A 14268-nucleotide genomic window follows, 5' to 3' on the forward strand; every position below is an offset into this window, starting at 1 on the left:
CCAAATTCATGGAGAAGAAGGAAGAAGAAGGCAAAGAAGAGCAACCTGCCTCTGCCCTAAAACCTCCATCTTTCTCCATATTTATTACTATCTTCTAAAACCCCAAACTCTAAGTTTTCCACCCTGTGATATCACACACTTCTAACAACTCCACACCCATAATCTCAGTGCTATCAATGCCATTTTGGAAACCTTCTCCACAGCCTCAGGTCAAATGTAGTGTCCTCTTGTGGGCCTGTGCCTTTCAGCACAGAAAGTTTAAAAATTCTCATTATCCAGGGTTTTAACATCATAGGTTGGATATTAGGAAAAGTTTGTTACAGAAAGAGTGATGAAGTTCTGGAATGTTCTGCCCAGGGTGGTGCAGTCACCATCCCTGGGGGTGTTTATCAAAGCCTGGATGTGGCACTGGGTGTCAGGGTTGTGTTGAGCTGTTGGAGCTGGGTTGGACTCCATGATCTTGGAGGTCTCTTCCAACCCAATCACTCTGTAATTCTGTGAATTCTGCATTTATAACAAAGTCAAAACCCGCCGGGCATCACCACCCCTGTGTCTGACCCCTGCAGCAGCCCCTGGTGAGGCTGAAGGGAGGAGCCAACACGGGGGAAGGCCGCGTGGAGGTGCTGAAGAACGGCGAGTGGGGCACGGTGTGCGACGACAACTGGAACCTGGTGTCGGCCAGCGTGGTGTGCCGCGAGCTGGGCTTTGGCAGCGCCAAGGAGGCCATCACGGGGGCCAGGCTGGGCCAAGGTGAGCTCCACCACGGCCCAGGGAGCCCTGGGCTCGGGAAACTCATCCACAGACACCAAATTCGTCCCCAAGCACCAGGGGTTTATGTCCAGAAAGGAGACAGAGGAGTCCTGGAACTTCATTCAAATAAAGGGAGAGGCCATTGGGTCTCTCAAAGTTTTGGAGGATGCAGCCTCCTTTTTATCCTAATTTCCCTCCTTTTATCCTAATTTCCCTCTCTCATTCCCCACTGGCTGAGGTACTTGAGAGGTTCAGACTTCACCTAACACAGACCCCTCCTAACGTATCCCCCTTTGTCTTTTCCTCGTGTCCGTCAGTGGAATTCCTGTGGAATTTGTGGTTCCTCCCATTGTTCCTTTCATCTCTCAGTATCCAATTTTATTTATCAGCAGACCCACAGTTTGTTTGCAAAGACAAATCCCTCATTGCTTTCACTGGTGCCCTGAATTAAGGAATGTTCCACCCCCAGGAACATCCCACAATCCAGGGCACGGTGGATTTTTGTTGGGATGTTCAATTTGAGGACCAGGAATTTCTCCCCTAACCTTAATAAGTCTCTTGGGACAGACTGGAATTCTGTGACTTAAAAAGATTCCCTGAAAAAACACCTGGGGATGATGAGTTTGACCTTTTGCTCGGGCAGCTGTTCCTGAGCAAAAGGTCAAACTCAGCACCCCAGTAATTAATTCTTAACAACTCGTCATTGTTCCAGTAATTAATTCTTAATTATCTCATCTGCTGCTCTGAAATTCCCTTTGAGTTCTCCTGAACCACACCATGATGTAATGCATTACTAGAAGGTTCCTGGCAAAAAAATAAGTCCAGCAGTCAGACTTCAAACGCTCCAATTTAAGAGCAGGACAGTAATTTAGCTCATTATAAATAGAAGGGCATTTGAGCAGCTCAGAGCCAGATTTGGGTTTGGATTTCCTGTCTTTGGGAGTTGGTTTAAATCCCAAAAAAGTGGTCAAAGGTGAATTGAAACCACCTGGTGATTCCCACACCCCGTTCCCAGGGTGGAAATCCAAAAAACAACAACAAAAAAAAGACAGCAAACCCTTGTTGTGAGAATAAAAAATTTTAAAATTAAAAAATGTAAACGAAATCTTTGTTGTGAAAATAACCAAAAAAAACCCCCAAAAAACAGAAGACACCATGAATTTGTGTGAATAACCAAAAAAAGACACCAAGTCCTTGTTGTGACAATAACAAAAAAAAAAAGACGCCAACCCCTTGGGAGAATAATTTTTAAAAAATGACATCAAACCCTTGTTATGACAGTAGCAAAAAAAAAAAAAAAATTACACCAAGCCCTTGTGAGAATAACCACAAAAAAATTACACCAAATCTTTGTTGTGAGAATAAAGGAATGGGGGAAATTTTGAGAATAAAGGAATGGGGGAAATTTTGAGAATAGAGGAATGGGGGAAGTTCCTTCAGCTTAGAGAAGGGGAGAGAAGGAAAGAACACGTGGGTGTCCTGAGTCTGGGAAGCTTTAAAACTTGACCAAATCCACTGGATTTGCCAAAAATCCTCTTTGTGGCAGGCTGGAATTTGCTGATGTGTTTAAGGGCATGTAGGAAACAGCTTCATCATCCCAGGGCTGCCACGTGAGGGAGGAGAACGTGGAACATGCTGTTCCTGCTGGCTCCAGGAATCTCCTCTGCCTTCCCTTTCCTTTTCTTTCCCCTTTCCCTTCTGCTCATCCGTCAGTGCTCCCTGTCAGGAGCATCCCTAGGGATGGGTGATGTCCCTCCAGCAGCCAGGGGGTCACGTTTGGGTTGGAAAAGGAGATTTTTCTGGCCCTGCATGCTCAGGGAGCTGTCCAAGCTCTCCACGCCGTGTCCCTGTTTACACTTTGTTCTGTTCCAGCTGCTTCCCAGGGAATTTGGGTTTTCTCAGGGTGCTCTGAAGGAGCAGCCTCACCGTGGGTGTGGGAGGATGGATTTCACAGGCTAAATCAGCTCCCAGTGGCTGAACTGGGAGTCCCAGTTCACAGAGTTCACAGAATTCCCAGAATCACTGGGTTGGAAGAGACCTTGAAGATCATGGAATCCAGCCCCAGCACCTCCACTCAACCCTGGCACCCAGTGCCACATCCAGGTTTTTTTAAACACACCCAGGGATGGTGACTCCACCACCTCCCCAGGCAGAACATTCCAGAACTTCATCACTTTTTCCATAAAAACTGTTTCCTAATATCCAACCTAAACTTCCTTTGGTGCAGCTTGAGGCTGTGTCCTCTGGAGAAAGAGAAAGTTAAGACAAAGTGGGAGAGCTGTGCCTTCCACAGAGCTCAGGGTGTGGGAGAAGGATTTATCCCTCCTTGCCTGGACCCAGATTAAACAATTCACCCTCATTTCCACAAGGGGAGGAGACACTGAGCCCAGAGCTCACGGATGTGTGGCTGTCCTGGGAGGGAGAGCATGGAATTAAACTCCAAGGAGTAGCTGAAGGCCAGTGTTGGATAGACAGGCCTAGTCCTGGGGGTTTTTAAGTGCAATGGCAGGGAGGAAATACAATTTTCCTCACATTTCAACATTTATCTCCATTTCTGTGCCCCCACGTGCCATAATTTCCCCAGGAAGAGCAGCCCTGCCAGGGTTCTCTGGCTCAGAGAGGCCCTGCCCTTGTCATTTGTCATTTTTGTCATCTTTGTCATCCTTGCCGTCCCACTGGAATGGCTTTGCCAGGCTGGGAATGTTGGCCTGGCTCCCTCCTGCATTCCTGTACCTTCCCCCTCCAGTTCTGGTCAGGGCTTTCCTCCCCCTCAGCCCTTTGGTGGCTGCAGAAGGACAGGGAGGTGCTGCCAGCTCCAGATGGGAACCACAATGGGATTTTAATGAGAGAGAGGCAAAAAAAGGACAAGATTCCCATTCCCAGCAGCCTCCCCAGGAATGTCCTCCCGCCCTGTCCAGGTGGACACAGGCCTGGCCAAGCTGCCCAAACCCCATTAAAAACTGTGGCTGAAATTAAACCCGGCACATTCACATCTCTGCCTAGTTCTTTCCAACCAGTTTCGGAAGCAGGAGCTGAGTTTTGCACAAGGATCATTCCCTTCCATGCTTTTCTGATGGAAATTCCAATTTGCTGCTGCTGCTCATCCTGGAAGGACCCAAATTATTCCATTTTTCTGCCAGCACCTCGAGCCCATTCTCTCTGCTGTTTCCCTCAGTGCTGGAATCCTCGGCCTGCCCCAGATTTCTTTTCCTGACTCCTCATCCTCCCTGTGGATGTTTTATTCACAGCCAACGTGTCCATGTCCCAGTTCTGTGTCAGGAATGTCAGGCCTTGACTGGAAGCAGATTCCAGCACAAAGACACGGCCAAAACATCATAATTTGAGAATCCCTACAGCTCAAGTTTGAAAATTATGAAACAGTGGAAACTTGGTTTTTCCTGGGATTCTTGCATGCTCAAGTCGCAGAGAATACTGGAAAAAATTCAGTAATTGTTAAAATTATTAACAATATTTTCACAGATTTTTGTTTTATTTTTACAAAAAATCAGCAGATTTTTTTCCCAAGTTTTGAATGCTGGAAGTCTCTGTGATGTTCACAACCTCACCACAAAAAAGGACTTTTTTTCCCTATTTTTCCCCCAAGGAATGGGTCCCATCCACCTGAACGAGATCGACTGCACGGGCTTTGAGAAGTCGGTCACGGACTGCAAGTTCAACACCGAGTCCCAGGGCTGCAACCATGAGGAAGATGCTGCTGTGAGGTGCAACGTGCCAGCCATGGGCTTCCAGAACCAGGTGAGGAGCTGAGGGATCCAGGCGTGAGGGAATTTTGGGCGGGAATTGGGTAGGAATCATTTCACCCAAGCCGTGAGTATTTAATTCAGATTTTATCTAAAAAAGGAGGGGAAATGAGGATGAGTGTCCCATTTTGTGGGGGGTTTGAGCTCCTCTGGACTCATCCCAGAGGCCTGAAAATGAGGAAAGTCAGGTTGGATGAGACTTGGAGCAACGTGGGATGGTGGAAGGTCCCTGCCCATGGGAGGGGTTGGCACTGGATGACTTTTTACCCAATTTTCAACCTTTTCCAACCCAACCATTGTGTGCTAACTGCATGAACCAGACCCAGATTCCTCTGAGTGCTCCTTCCAAAGGTCTAAAGCAGCAGGGCAGGGAAGCTTTTCCAGGGAATTCCTGCAGCTGGTCCAACCCATTGAGCTGCTGGGCTTGGCTGGACCATCCCCTGCCAGACTGGGAGAGGGGCTGAACTCCCTGAGCTCAAGCCCTGAGGAGACTCCGAGTGCTGCTCCATCCCTGGATGGTTTCCCTGTGCCTTCCCCTTGGGGAGCCCCTCCTGACCCCACACAAAATGGGACACGGTGCTGCACAGCCCGAGTGCCCTGAGTCATTTTCCCTATGACAGATCTGGGGATGTGCTCATCTTTTCCTGACTCCTCATCCTGTGTCTCCTCATCCTCCCTGTGGATGTTTTATTCACAGCCAACGTGTCCATGTCCCAGTTCTGTGTCAGGAATGTCAGGCCTTGCCTGGAAGCAGATTCCAGCACAAAGACCCAGCCAAAAGGTCATAATTTGTGAATCCCTCCAGCTCAATCCCCGCAGCTCTCCTTTTTGCCAGTCAGAATTCCCTCTGTGGGAGGGAAATCCCTCACCAGGGTTTCTCCAGCTCTGTGCTAGAGGGGGAATTTTCCGCTGTGCAGCCCCTGGGTCACTTCCAGCTGGGGATATCTGATGATTCCAAAATTTTGGGGGAACAAAACCTTCTTCCCCACCCGTTGCCCTTCCCCTTGTGAGCCTGCTGTGGATTTAGGGGTTCTGTGTCCTGCAGCTTCGCCTGAGCGGGGGCCGCAACCCCTACGAGGGCCGCGTGGAGGTGCTGGCCGAGCGCAACGGCACCCTGCGCTGGGGCACGGTCTGCAGCCACAACTGGGGCACCGTGGAGGCCATGGTGGTGTGCCGGCAGCTGGGGCTGGGCTTTGCCAGCCACGCCTTCCAGGTGAGCCCCTTCCCACCCCTGCCAGGCCTTCCCATCGGGGTGGGTGGCGCGGGGGTGCTGGAGGAGGTGGAAAGGTCATCCCAAAAGGAGCTTCAAGGGTGGAGCTGGAAAGGCCTTGAGGGTGAAATCTCGTTGTACAATGGCCATGGAGGGGGGGAGTTGGAGCAGGAGGAGCTGTGGATGATGAGAAATGAGGGAACTTCATCAGGAACTGGAATGATGGGATAAGGGGATGGCTTCCTACTGCCAGAGGGCAGGGTTGGATGGGAAAATGGGAATAAATTCTGCCCTGGGGCTGTGGTGAGGTCCTGGGATGGAATTCCCAGAGGAGCTGCGGTTGTCCCATCCCATCCCTCCATCTTGGAGCAACCTGGATAGCGGAAGGTGTCCCTGCCCGGGTAGGACTGAATGAGTTTTAACGATTTGGTGACAAACATTCTGTTTCCCTGAGTTCTCTGTTGTTTTCTCACAGCTCGGGTTTCCCGACATTCCCCAACCCCTGCTTGGGCTGGTGGCTGCATGCAGGTTCTTGTCCCTCCCTGAAACGCAGAGGTCAGGTTCAGACTGGTGTCAGGTCTCCTGAAAAAATTGGATTTTGCTTCTAGAGTTGCTCCAGTGCAGCCTGAGCAGCAGGGCTGGATCCAGCTCCATGAATTGTTGGTATTCCCTGCTCCTCTCCTACCCCAAACCTCCTCCATGGCCAGGAATGACACCTCAGTTCTGCCCCACCCTGGGAGTGCCCAAGGCCGGGCTGGACCGGGCTTGGAGCAAGCTGGGCTGGTGGAAAGTGTCCCTGCCCATGGGATGAGCAATCCAAACCATTCCATGACCTCTGCCACCCTGCGCTCATGGACACATCCCAACCATTCTCCATGGCCAGGGAGGGATCTGCAGGTCCTCAGGGGACACTCAGGGCTTGGACACCCAGCAGGAAGGAGGCTGGAGCTGCCCACGTGCTGCTGGAGCCATTCCCTGCTCCAACTGCTTCCTCCAGCTGATTTCCCCCCATCAAACCCCGGAGCTGAGGATCTCCCCACCCCTGAGCGTGGCCTTTCCGACTGCCTGGCAATGTTGACACAGCCCTGAGAGTCCAGCGAGGAAAAGGCATTTTTTCCCTGAGCTGAGGCTGCTGGAATTCGGAACAGAAAAGGCTTTTACAGTGCCCCTGCTCCAGGAGCATAAAGCCCCAGTGTGCAGAACAGGGCAGCCCTGTGTGCTCCCAGCCTTCCCAAACAGCCGGGGGCAACGGGAGCCATGGGACACCGGGGGGTTCAGTTCCTGGAAACTGCTCCCAGCTTGGGCACGGACAGATCTCACTGGATTTTTTTAGGTTCTTTCTCTCCTCCCCTTCTCCCAGGTTTTGGGGTTTGGGAGTTGACGTTGTGTCATTCCCATAAGTTTTGCAAAACTGGAGGATGATGAGAGGAGAGGAAATTTCATCAGGAACTGGAATGATGGGACAAGGGGGAATGGCTTCCCACTGCCAGAGGACAGAGTTAGATGGGATACTGGGAATGAATTCTTCCCTGGAACAGTGGTGAGGTCCTGGCATGGAATTCCCAGAGAAGCTATTGCTGCCCCTGGATCCCTGGAAGTGTCTAAGACCAGATTTAAACAACCTGGGATAGTGGAAGGTGCCCCTCTCCATGGCATGGGGTGGGAATGGATGGGATTCAAGGTTTTTAAGGATTTGGTGACAAAACTTCAGCTTCTCTGAGTCCCCTGCTCCAGCATCCTTTGGCAAGATCCTTCTGGATAATGTGGGGTCCTGCCCTGAGGGAGAATCCACACTTCAGGCCGGTAAATATTCCCCTAAGAGCCCAAGGAATGTGTGAAATGCCTTTCCCTGCCTTTTTTTTTTTGCCCAGGAGACGTGGTACTGGCACGGGGACGTCAGCGCCGACGACGTGGTGATGAGCGGGGTCAAGTGCTCGGGGACAGAGATGTCCCTGTCCCACTGCCGGCACGACGGGGCCCACGTGTCCTGCCCCCGGGGAGGGGGACGCTTCGGGGCCGGCGTGTCCTGCTCGGAGAGTGAGTGCCTCGGGATTTGTTTGTTCTTGGAGGAATGGCATGACCTGGATGCGTCAAACAGCGCTAAATTCTAACTCCCAGAGAGGTTCTGGCTGTGGCTGCTCCATCCCTGGAAGTGTCCAAGGCCAGCTTGGAGTGAGCTGGGATTGTGGAAGGTGTCCTTGCCCATGGGGGGATGGGATGGGATGGGATGGGATGGGATGGGATGGGATGGGATGGGATGGGATTTAAGGTCAGCTATTCCCATATGGTGAATGGTTCCCTCTCCAGGCTTTTCCTACTCAAACTCAAAGCAGGATTAATTTGGATATTCAGGAGAAATTGTTCTTTTTGAGAGTGGTGAGGGAACTTAATCAGGAACTGGAATGATGGGATAAGGGGGAATGACTTCCTAGTGCCAGAGGGCAGGGTTGGATGGAATACTGGGAATAAATTCTGCCCTGGGGCTGTGGTGGGGTCCTGGGATGGAATTCCCAGAGGAGCTGTGGCTGCTCCTGGAAGTGTCCAAGGCCAGCTTGGAGCAACCTGGGATAGCAGATGCCCCTGCCCATGGCAGGGGGTGGAATGGGATGGGATTTAAGGTCCATATTCCTGTAGGGTGAATTGTTCCCCACCAGGCTTTTCCTGCTCAAACTCAGAGTAGGATTAGATTGGATATTCAGGAGAAGTCCTTCCCTGGGAGGGTGGGGAGGGACTGGAATGGATTCTCTATTGAAGCTGTGGCTGCCCCCTCCCTGGAAATGTCCAAGGCCAGGCTGGACAGGGCTTGGAGCAACCTGGGACAGTGGGAGGTGTTGGGGCTGGAAGTGGCTGATCCTTAAAACCCCTCCCCAGCCACACCATCCCATGGCCCTCTGGTCGACATCCCGTGTCATGTCATTCCATGGCCCTCTGATTGACATCCCGTGTCATGTCATTCCATGGCCCTCTGATTGACATCCCATGTCATGTCATTCCATGACCCTCTGATTGGCACTGAGTGAGTCTGAGGAGCTCGGTGGCAGGACCCCTGCACCTCCAGCACCTCTGGGGTGATTTTATTTCACTGAAACCACTCATTCCTCTCCAGCCGCCCCTGACCTGGTGCTGAACGCGGAGCTGGTGGAGCAGACGGCCTACCTGGAGGACAGGCCCATGTTCCTGCTGCAGTGTGCCCTGGAGGAGAACTGCCTGGCCAGCTCGGCCCACAACACCTCGCTGACCTCGGGCTACCGGCGCCTGCTGCGCTTCTCCTCGCAGATCCACAACAACGGCCAGTCCGACTTCCGGCCCAAGAACGGCCGCCACGCCTGGGTGTGGCACGACTGCCACCGGTGGGTGCCATCCCTGGGCTCACTGCCACCCGCCAGCCCCTCCCACAGCCACAGGGAACTTCTGTCCCCATTTTGTCCCCGTTTTGTCCCAGTTGTGTCCCGGTTTTGTCCCAATTTTGTCCCGGTTTTGTCGTGGTTTTGTCCCGGTTTTGTCCCAGTTGTGTCCTGGTTTTGTCCTGGTTTTGTCCCAATTTTGTCCTGGTTTTGTCCCAGTTTTGTCCCGGTTTTGTCCCAGTTGTGTCCCGGTTTTGTCATGGTTTTGTCCCAGTTTTGTCCCAATTTTGTTCCAGTTGTGTCCTGGTTTTGTCCCGGTTTTGTCCCAGTTGTGTCCCAGCTGTGTCCCGGTTTTGTCATGGTTTTGTCCCAATTTTGTCCCAGTTGTGTCCCGGTTGTGTCCTGGTTTTGTCCCGGTTTTGTCCCAGTTGTGTCCCAGCTGTGTCCCGGTTTTGTCATGGTTTTGTCCCAGTTTTGTCCCAATTTTGTTCCAGTTGTGTCCTGGTTTTGTCCCGGTTTTGTCCCAGTTGTGTCCCAGCTGTGTCCCGGTTTTGTCATGGTTTTGTCCCAGTTTACCCCTCAGTTTGGTGGTTGGAAGCAACATTCCCTGGGTTTTGGGAATTCTCTCTCCACTCGGTTCTCTCCTCGCTCAGTTCTTAGGCCGTTGGGAATTGGGCGCGGCCTGTGCGTCGCTCTGAGCTGAGCTCTGCAGACGGGCCCTGCTGGGTCTCACTGCAGGGCTCCAGGGCTGGGATAGGCACTCCCAGCTGCCACTCGTGGGGTTTTTGGAGGAATTCGGGGCAGGCCTCCAGTCTGTGCCCGTGGGTGGAGTGGGGGGAATTGTCTGGGTCCAAAAACAGCCACTGGCACTGGGGAGGAGGGAAAGGAGAGGAATTGTTTCTGTCTGAGCTGTGTGAAATGGGGAGTGGGGGTTGGAGGGAGATTTTGGGGTGTGGGGGAAGGTGTGGTTGTGGTGAGTTACAGATGGAGCAGCTCTGCTGGGAGGAAAGGCTGAGGGAACTGGGAATGCTCACCTGGAGAGGAGAAGGCTCCAGGCAGAGCTCAGAGCTGGAGGGGCTCCAGGAGAGCTGGAGAGGGACTGGGGACAAGGGATGGAGGGACAGCACACAGGGAATGGCTCCCACTGGGAAAGGGGAGATTTGGGTGGGGTATTGGGGAAGGAATGAGGGGGGGGAGGGGCTGGGATGGAATTCCCAGAGGAGCTGTGGCTGCCCCTGGATCCCTGGAATTGTCCAAGGCCAGCTTGGAGCCCTGGGACAGTGGGAGGTGTCCCTGCCATGGCAGTTTTGTCGTGGCTTTGTCCCAGTTTTGTCCCAGTTGTGTCCCGGTTTTGTCATGGTTTTGTCCCAGTTTACCCCTCAGTTTGGTGGTTGGAAGCAACATTCCCTGGGTTTTGGGAATTCTCTCTCCACTCGGTTCTCTCCTCGCTCAGTTCTTAGGCCGTTGGGAATTGGGCGCGGCCTGTGCGTCGCTCTGAGCTGAGCTCTGCAGACGGGCCCTGCTGGGTCTCACTGCAGGGCTCCAGGGCTGGGATAGGCACTCCCAGCTGCCACTCGTGGGGTTTTTGGAGGAATTCGGGGCAGGCCTCCAGTCTGTGCCCGTGGGTGGAGTGGGGGGAATTGTCTGGGTCCAAAAACAGCCACTGGCACTGGGGAGGAGGGAAAGGAGAGGAATTGTTTCTGTCTGAGCTGTGTGAAATGGGGAGTGGGGGTTGGAGGGAGATTTTGGGGTGTGGGGGAAGGTGTGGTTGTGGTGAATTACAGATGGAGCAGCTCTGCTGGGAGGAAAGGCTGAGGGAACTGGGAATGCTCACCTGGAGAGGAGAAGGCTCCAGGCAGAGCTCAGAGCTGGAGGGGCTCCAGGAGAGCTGGAGAGGGACTGGGGACAAGGGATGGAGGGACAGGACACAGGGAATGGCTCCCACTGGGAAAGGGGAGATTTGGGTGGGATATTGGGGAAGGAATGAGGGTGGGGAGGGGCTGGGATGGAATTCCCAGAGGAGCTGGAGCTGCCCCTGGATCCCTGGAATTGTCCAAGGCCAGCTTGGAGCACCCTGGGACAGTGGGAGGTGTCCCTGCCATGGCAGGGGTGGCACTGGATGGGATTTAAATCCCTTCCAACCCAAAATCATTCCATGATTTTCTGACACCTGGGAGCTGAGTTTGCACAGACAGGATGTGAGAATTCTGCACTCACCACGTGCAGATTACCTGAGCAGTTTCTCACCTGAAAAAGGACAAAAAATGGTGGAATTCTGCCTTTTTTATGCATCTCAACCCCACTAAAACTGTCAGCAGCTGTGAGGTGGTTTTCAGCTTATTTTTGAAAAAAGTCATCCCATAAATACATCATTTTTTGAGGAATTAAGACACTTTTGGGTAAGTTGGGGGGGGAAAGGGAGCTGGAGGCCGTCCAGATGCTTTGCTGTGAAATGTGTACTGGTACAAGGTGGATTTTTCCCTAATTTGAGGTAAAAAGCAGTGAAATAACTCCATGCACAGCTCCTGTCCTGTTTAAAAAACTGAGGAAACACCAGAGTGGTAAATTTTAAATTGTAGAATTTAAAATAATCTTTAATAATTTTTTAACCAAAGAATTTTTATAATCTTCCCAAAGAGCTGAGATGTGCAGGTAGCACTGAAAAAGGGGGAACTTGGAGCAATTTTGGACACGGTGGGAGGGAGGTGGGATGGGAAAGGGTGAGCAAGAGGCCAGGAGCCATCTGTGCTCCAGACTGGAACCACTTGAGAGGGACAGGGATGAACTCAATCCCTCTTCAGTCTTTCCAGTCTGTGAACAGCAGAGTGTAAACAGCCCAGGGAGTGACTCAGGCATAGCTCAGAAACTGAGTCAGGCTTGAGGAGCTCAGACTCGCAGCAAATTCATTGATTTGAGCCAAATCTGCCTCAAATCAGCCCGGCCTCAGCCTTGGGCCTCAGCTTTGCCTCCTGCCCTGGCAGCTCCTGTTTGGATGTGGAATATTATATTTCTTTTTCTTGAGCCAGGTCTCAAAAGCTCTCAAAAGAAATATAATACACCCAAGGATTGCTCAGCTATTATTTTGGGGGTATAAAATAAGCAGGATGGCTTCTGCTGTAGTGTTAGAAACAAAAAGGTTCAGTAAAAGGCAAAATAACAAACAGAAAAACCCCAGCCAGGTGCAGAGGTCTGTTCCTGGTAAAAACACCTCACAAAAGCTCTTTGCTCTTTTGTTCTCTTCTTTTTCTACCTGGTTGAGGTGGAACTTTTTGGCTTCTATCCAATTAGCTGTCCTCAAGTTTTTGGTGAAGTCCTATGAGGTGGCTTTTCACCAAATTGTTGAGAGAAACTTCTGGGCTTCTTTCCCTTTTTGGGGGACAAAGGCCAGCTTTGCCACTCTGTCATTAGGGACACACTCCTACACCAGAAACAGAATAAAAACGGGAAAGACCCCAAGCAGGGAGTGAAAAATTATTTCATTCTGGCAGAGGGCAATTTCTGGATTGTTATTTTTTTTTAGTGAGGGGAAACACAGGAAAAATTTCCTCCCCTTCCCTCTTGGCTCATGCCTCACCTGTAAATCCATGAGCAGTGGTGGTGATTGGAAGTGGTTAAGCCTTGATTATTTTTACAGCTGGAAAGGAGTGGATTTATGCCTGTTTTACTTTCTTTTTTTTTCTTTTTTTTTTTTTTTTTTTTCCTTCTTTTTTTTTTTTTTTTTTTTTTTTTTTTTTTTTTTTTTTTTTTTTTGTTATCCTTATTTATGCATTTATAAAGCGGGGCCCCTCTCTCCCCCCCCCCCCCTCCCCCCCCCCCCCTTTTTTTTTTTTTTCTTTTTTTTATTTTTTTTTTTTTTTTTTTTTTTTTTTTTTTTTTTTTTTTTTTTTTTTTTTTTTTTTAATCTTAAGTAACTGGGTCTGAATTAGGCCCTGTCTGGGCCTCACTCTGAGCTGAGCTTTGCAGATGGGCCCTGCTGGGTCTCTGTGCAGGGTTCCAGGGCATTCCCAATCCTGGGATAGGCATTCCCAAAGCTGGGATTCCCTTCCCAAAGCTGGGATAGGCATTCCCAAAGCTGGGATAGGCATTCCCAAAGCTGGGATAGGCATTCCCAAAGCTGGGATTCCCTTCCCAAAGCTGGGATAGGCATTCCCAAAGCTGGGATAGGCATTCCCAAAGCTGGGATTCCCTTCCCAAAGCTGGGATAGGCATTCCCAAAGCTGGGATAGGCATTCCCAAAGCTGGGATTCCCTTCCCAAAGCTGGGATAGGCATTCCCAAAGCTGGGATACCATTCCCAAAGCTGGGATACCCATTCCCAAAGCTGGGATACACATCCCCAAAGCTGGGATACCATTCCCAAAGCTGGGATACCCATTCCCAAAGCTGGGATACCATTCCCAAAGCTGGGATACCCATTCCCAAAGCTGGGATACCATTCCCAAAGCTGGGATACCCATTCCCAAAGCTGGGATACCATTCCCAAAGCTGGGATACCCATTCCCAAAGCTGGGATACCATTCCCAAAGCTGGGATACCCATTCCCAAAGCTGGGATACCATTCCCAAAGCTGGGATACCCATTCCCAAAGCTGGGATACCATTCCCAAAGCTGGGATACCCTTCCCAAAGCTGGGGTGACACAGAGTGGTTCCAGGTCCCACTCCCGTTGTCTCCCTGCTCCCTCACGCCCTGGATTTGCTCCCGATTCCGAGGCTGGGCTCAAATCCAAGGTGTTGCATCAGCATCCCCCCACTGCTGTGCCCAGCCCTGACCACGTGGAGTCCTGCTGGGCCAAAGCTCAGCTTAATTCTCTGCTGAGCCAGCAGTGGGGCTTAAAAAACCCAGTGTCCCCCGAGTCCAGCGTCACCCAAACCCTGCTGGGCTCTGCCTGCTCACCAGGGACTCCAGGCTCTCTCCTGACTTCTGCTGTGCCCAGCAGTGCTGGAATGTTCCCCAGGCCCGGCTGACACATCCCAGTTTAAAAGCAGGAAGTGTCTCCCGGGTGAAAATCCAGCTCTGAGCAGGGTGAAAGAAGCTGCTCCAGCTGCTGGTTTTTGCTGATAAAAATTCACATTCTGCTGCTTTAAAAATGAATCAGTAAAAGCAGCCAGGCCTGGGCACAGCCAGCTCTGTGTGGAATATTCCTGGGAAATGACGGGGCTGCTCCAAGGGATGGTTTCTTTGTGGATTTTTTGCCCTTCCTGC

The 14268-nt window shown here is 51.5% G+C and overlaps 1 protein-coding gene across 1 annotated transcript in view; it reads left to right on the forward strand.

Annotated features, from left to right (window-relative positions):
- The window catches only part of LOXL2 (lysyl oxidase like 2), a 62058-nt gene that overhangs the window by 41534 nt on the left and 6256 nt on the right, over positions 1 to 14268 (forward strand). The window contains exons 6-10 of the mRNA XM_039698360.1: positions 567 to 750; positions 4355 to 4506; positions 5557 to 5724; positions 7593 to 7758; positions 8828 to 9167. Coding sequence (XP_039554294.1) covers positions 567 to 750; positions 4355 to 4506; positions 5557 to 5724; positions 7593 to 7758; positions 8828 to 9167 — 1010 coding nt within the window. The remainder of the gene's footprint in view (positions 1 to 566; positions 751 to 4354; positions 4507 to 5556; positions 5725 to 7592; positions 7759 to 8827; positions 9168 to 14268) is intronic.

This window comes from Passer montanus, unplaced genomic scaffold (genome assembly GCF_014805655.1).
Source record: "Passer montanus isolate IOZ18808 unplaced genomic scaffold, ASM1480565v1 scaffold123, whole genome shotgun sequence".
Taxonomy (NCBI): Eukaryota; Metazoa; Chordata; class Aves; order Passeriformes; family Passeridae; genus Passer; species Passer montanus.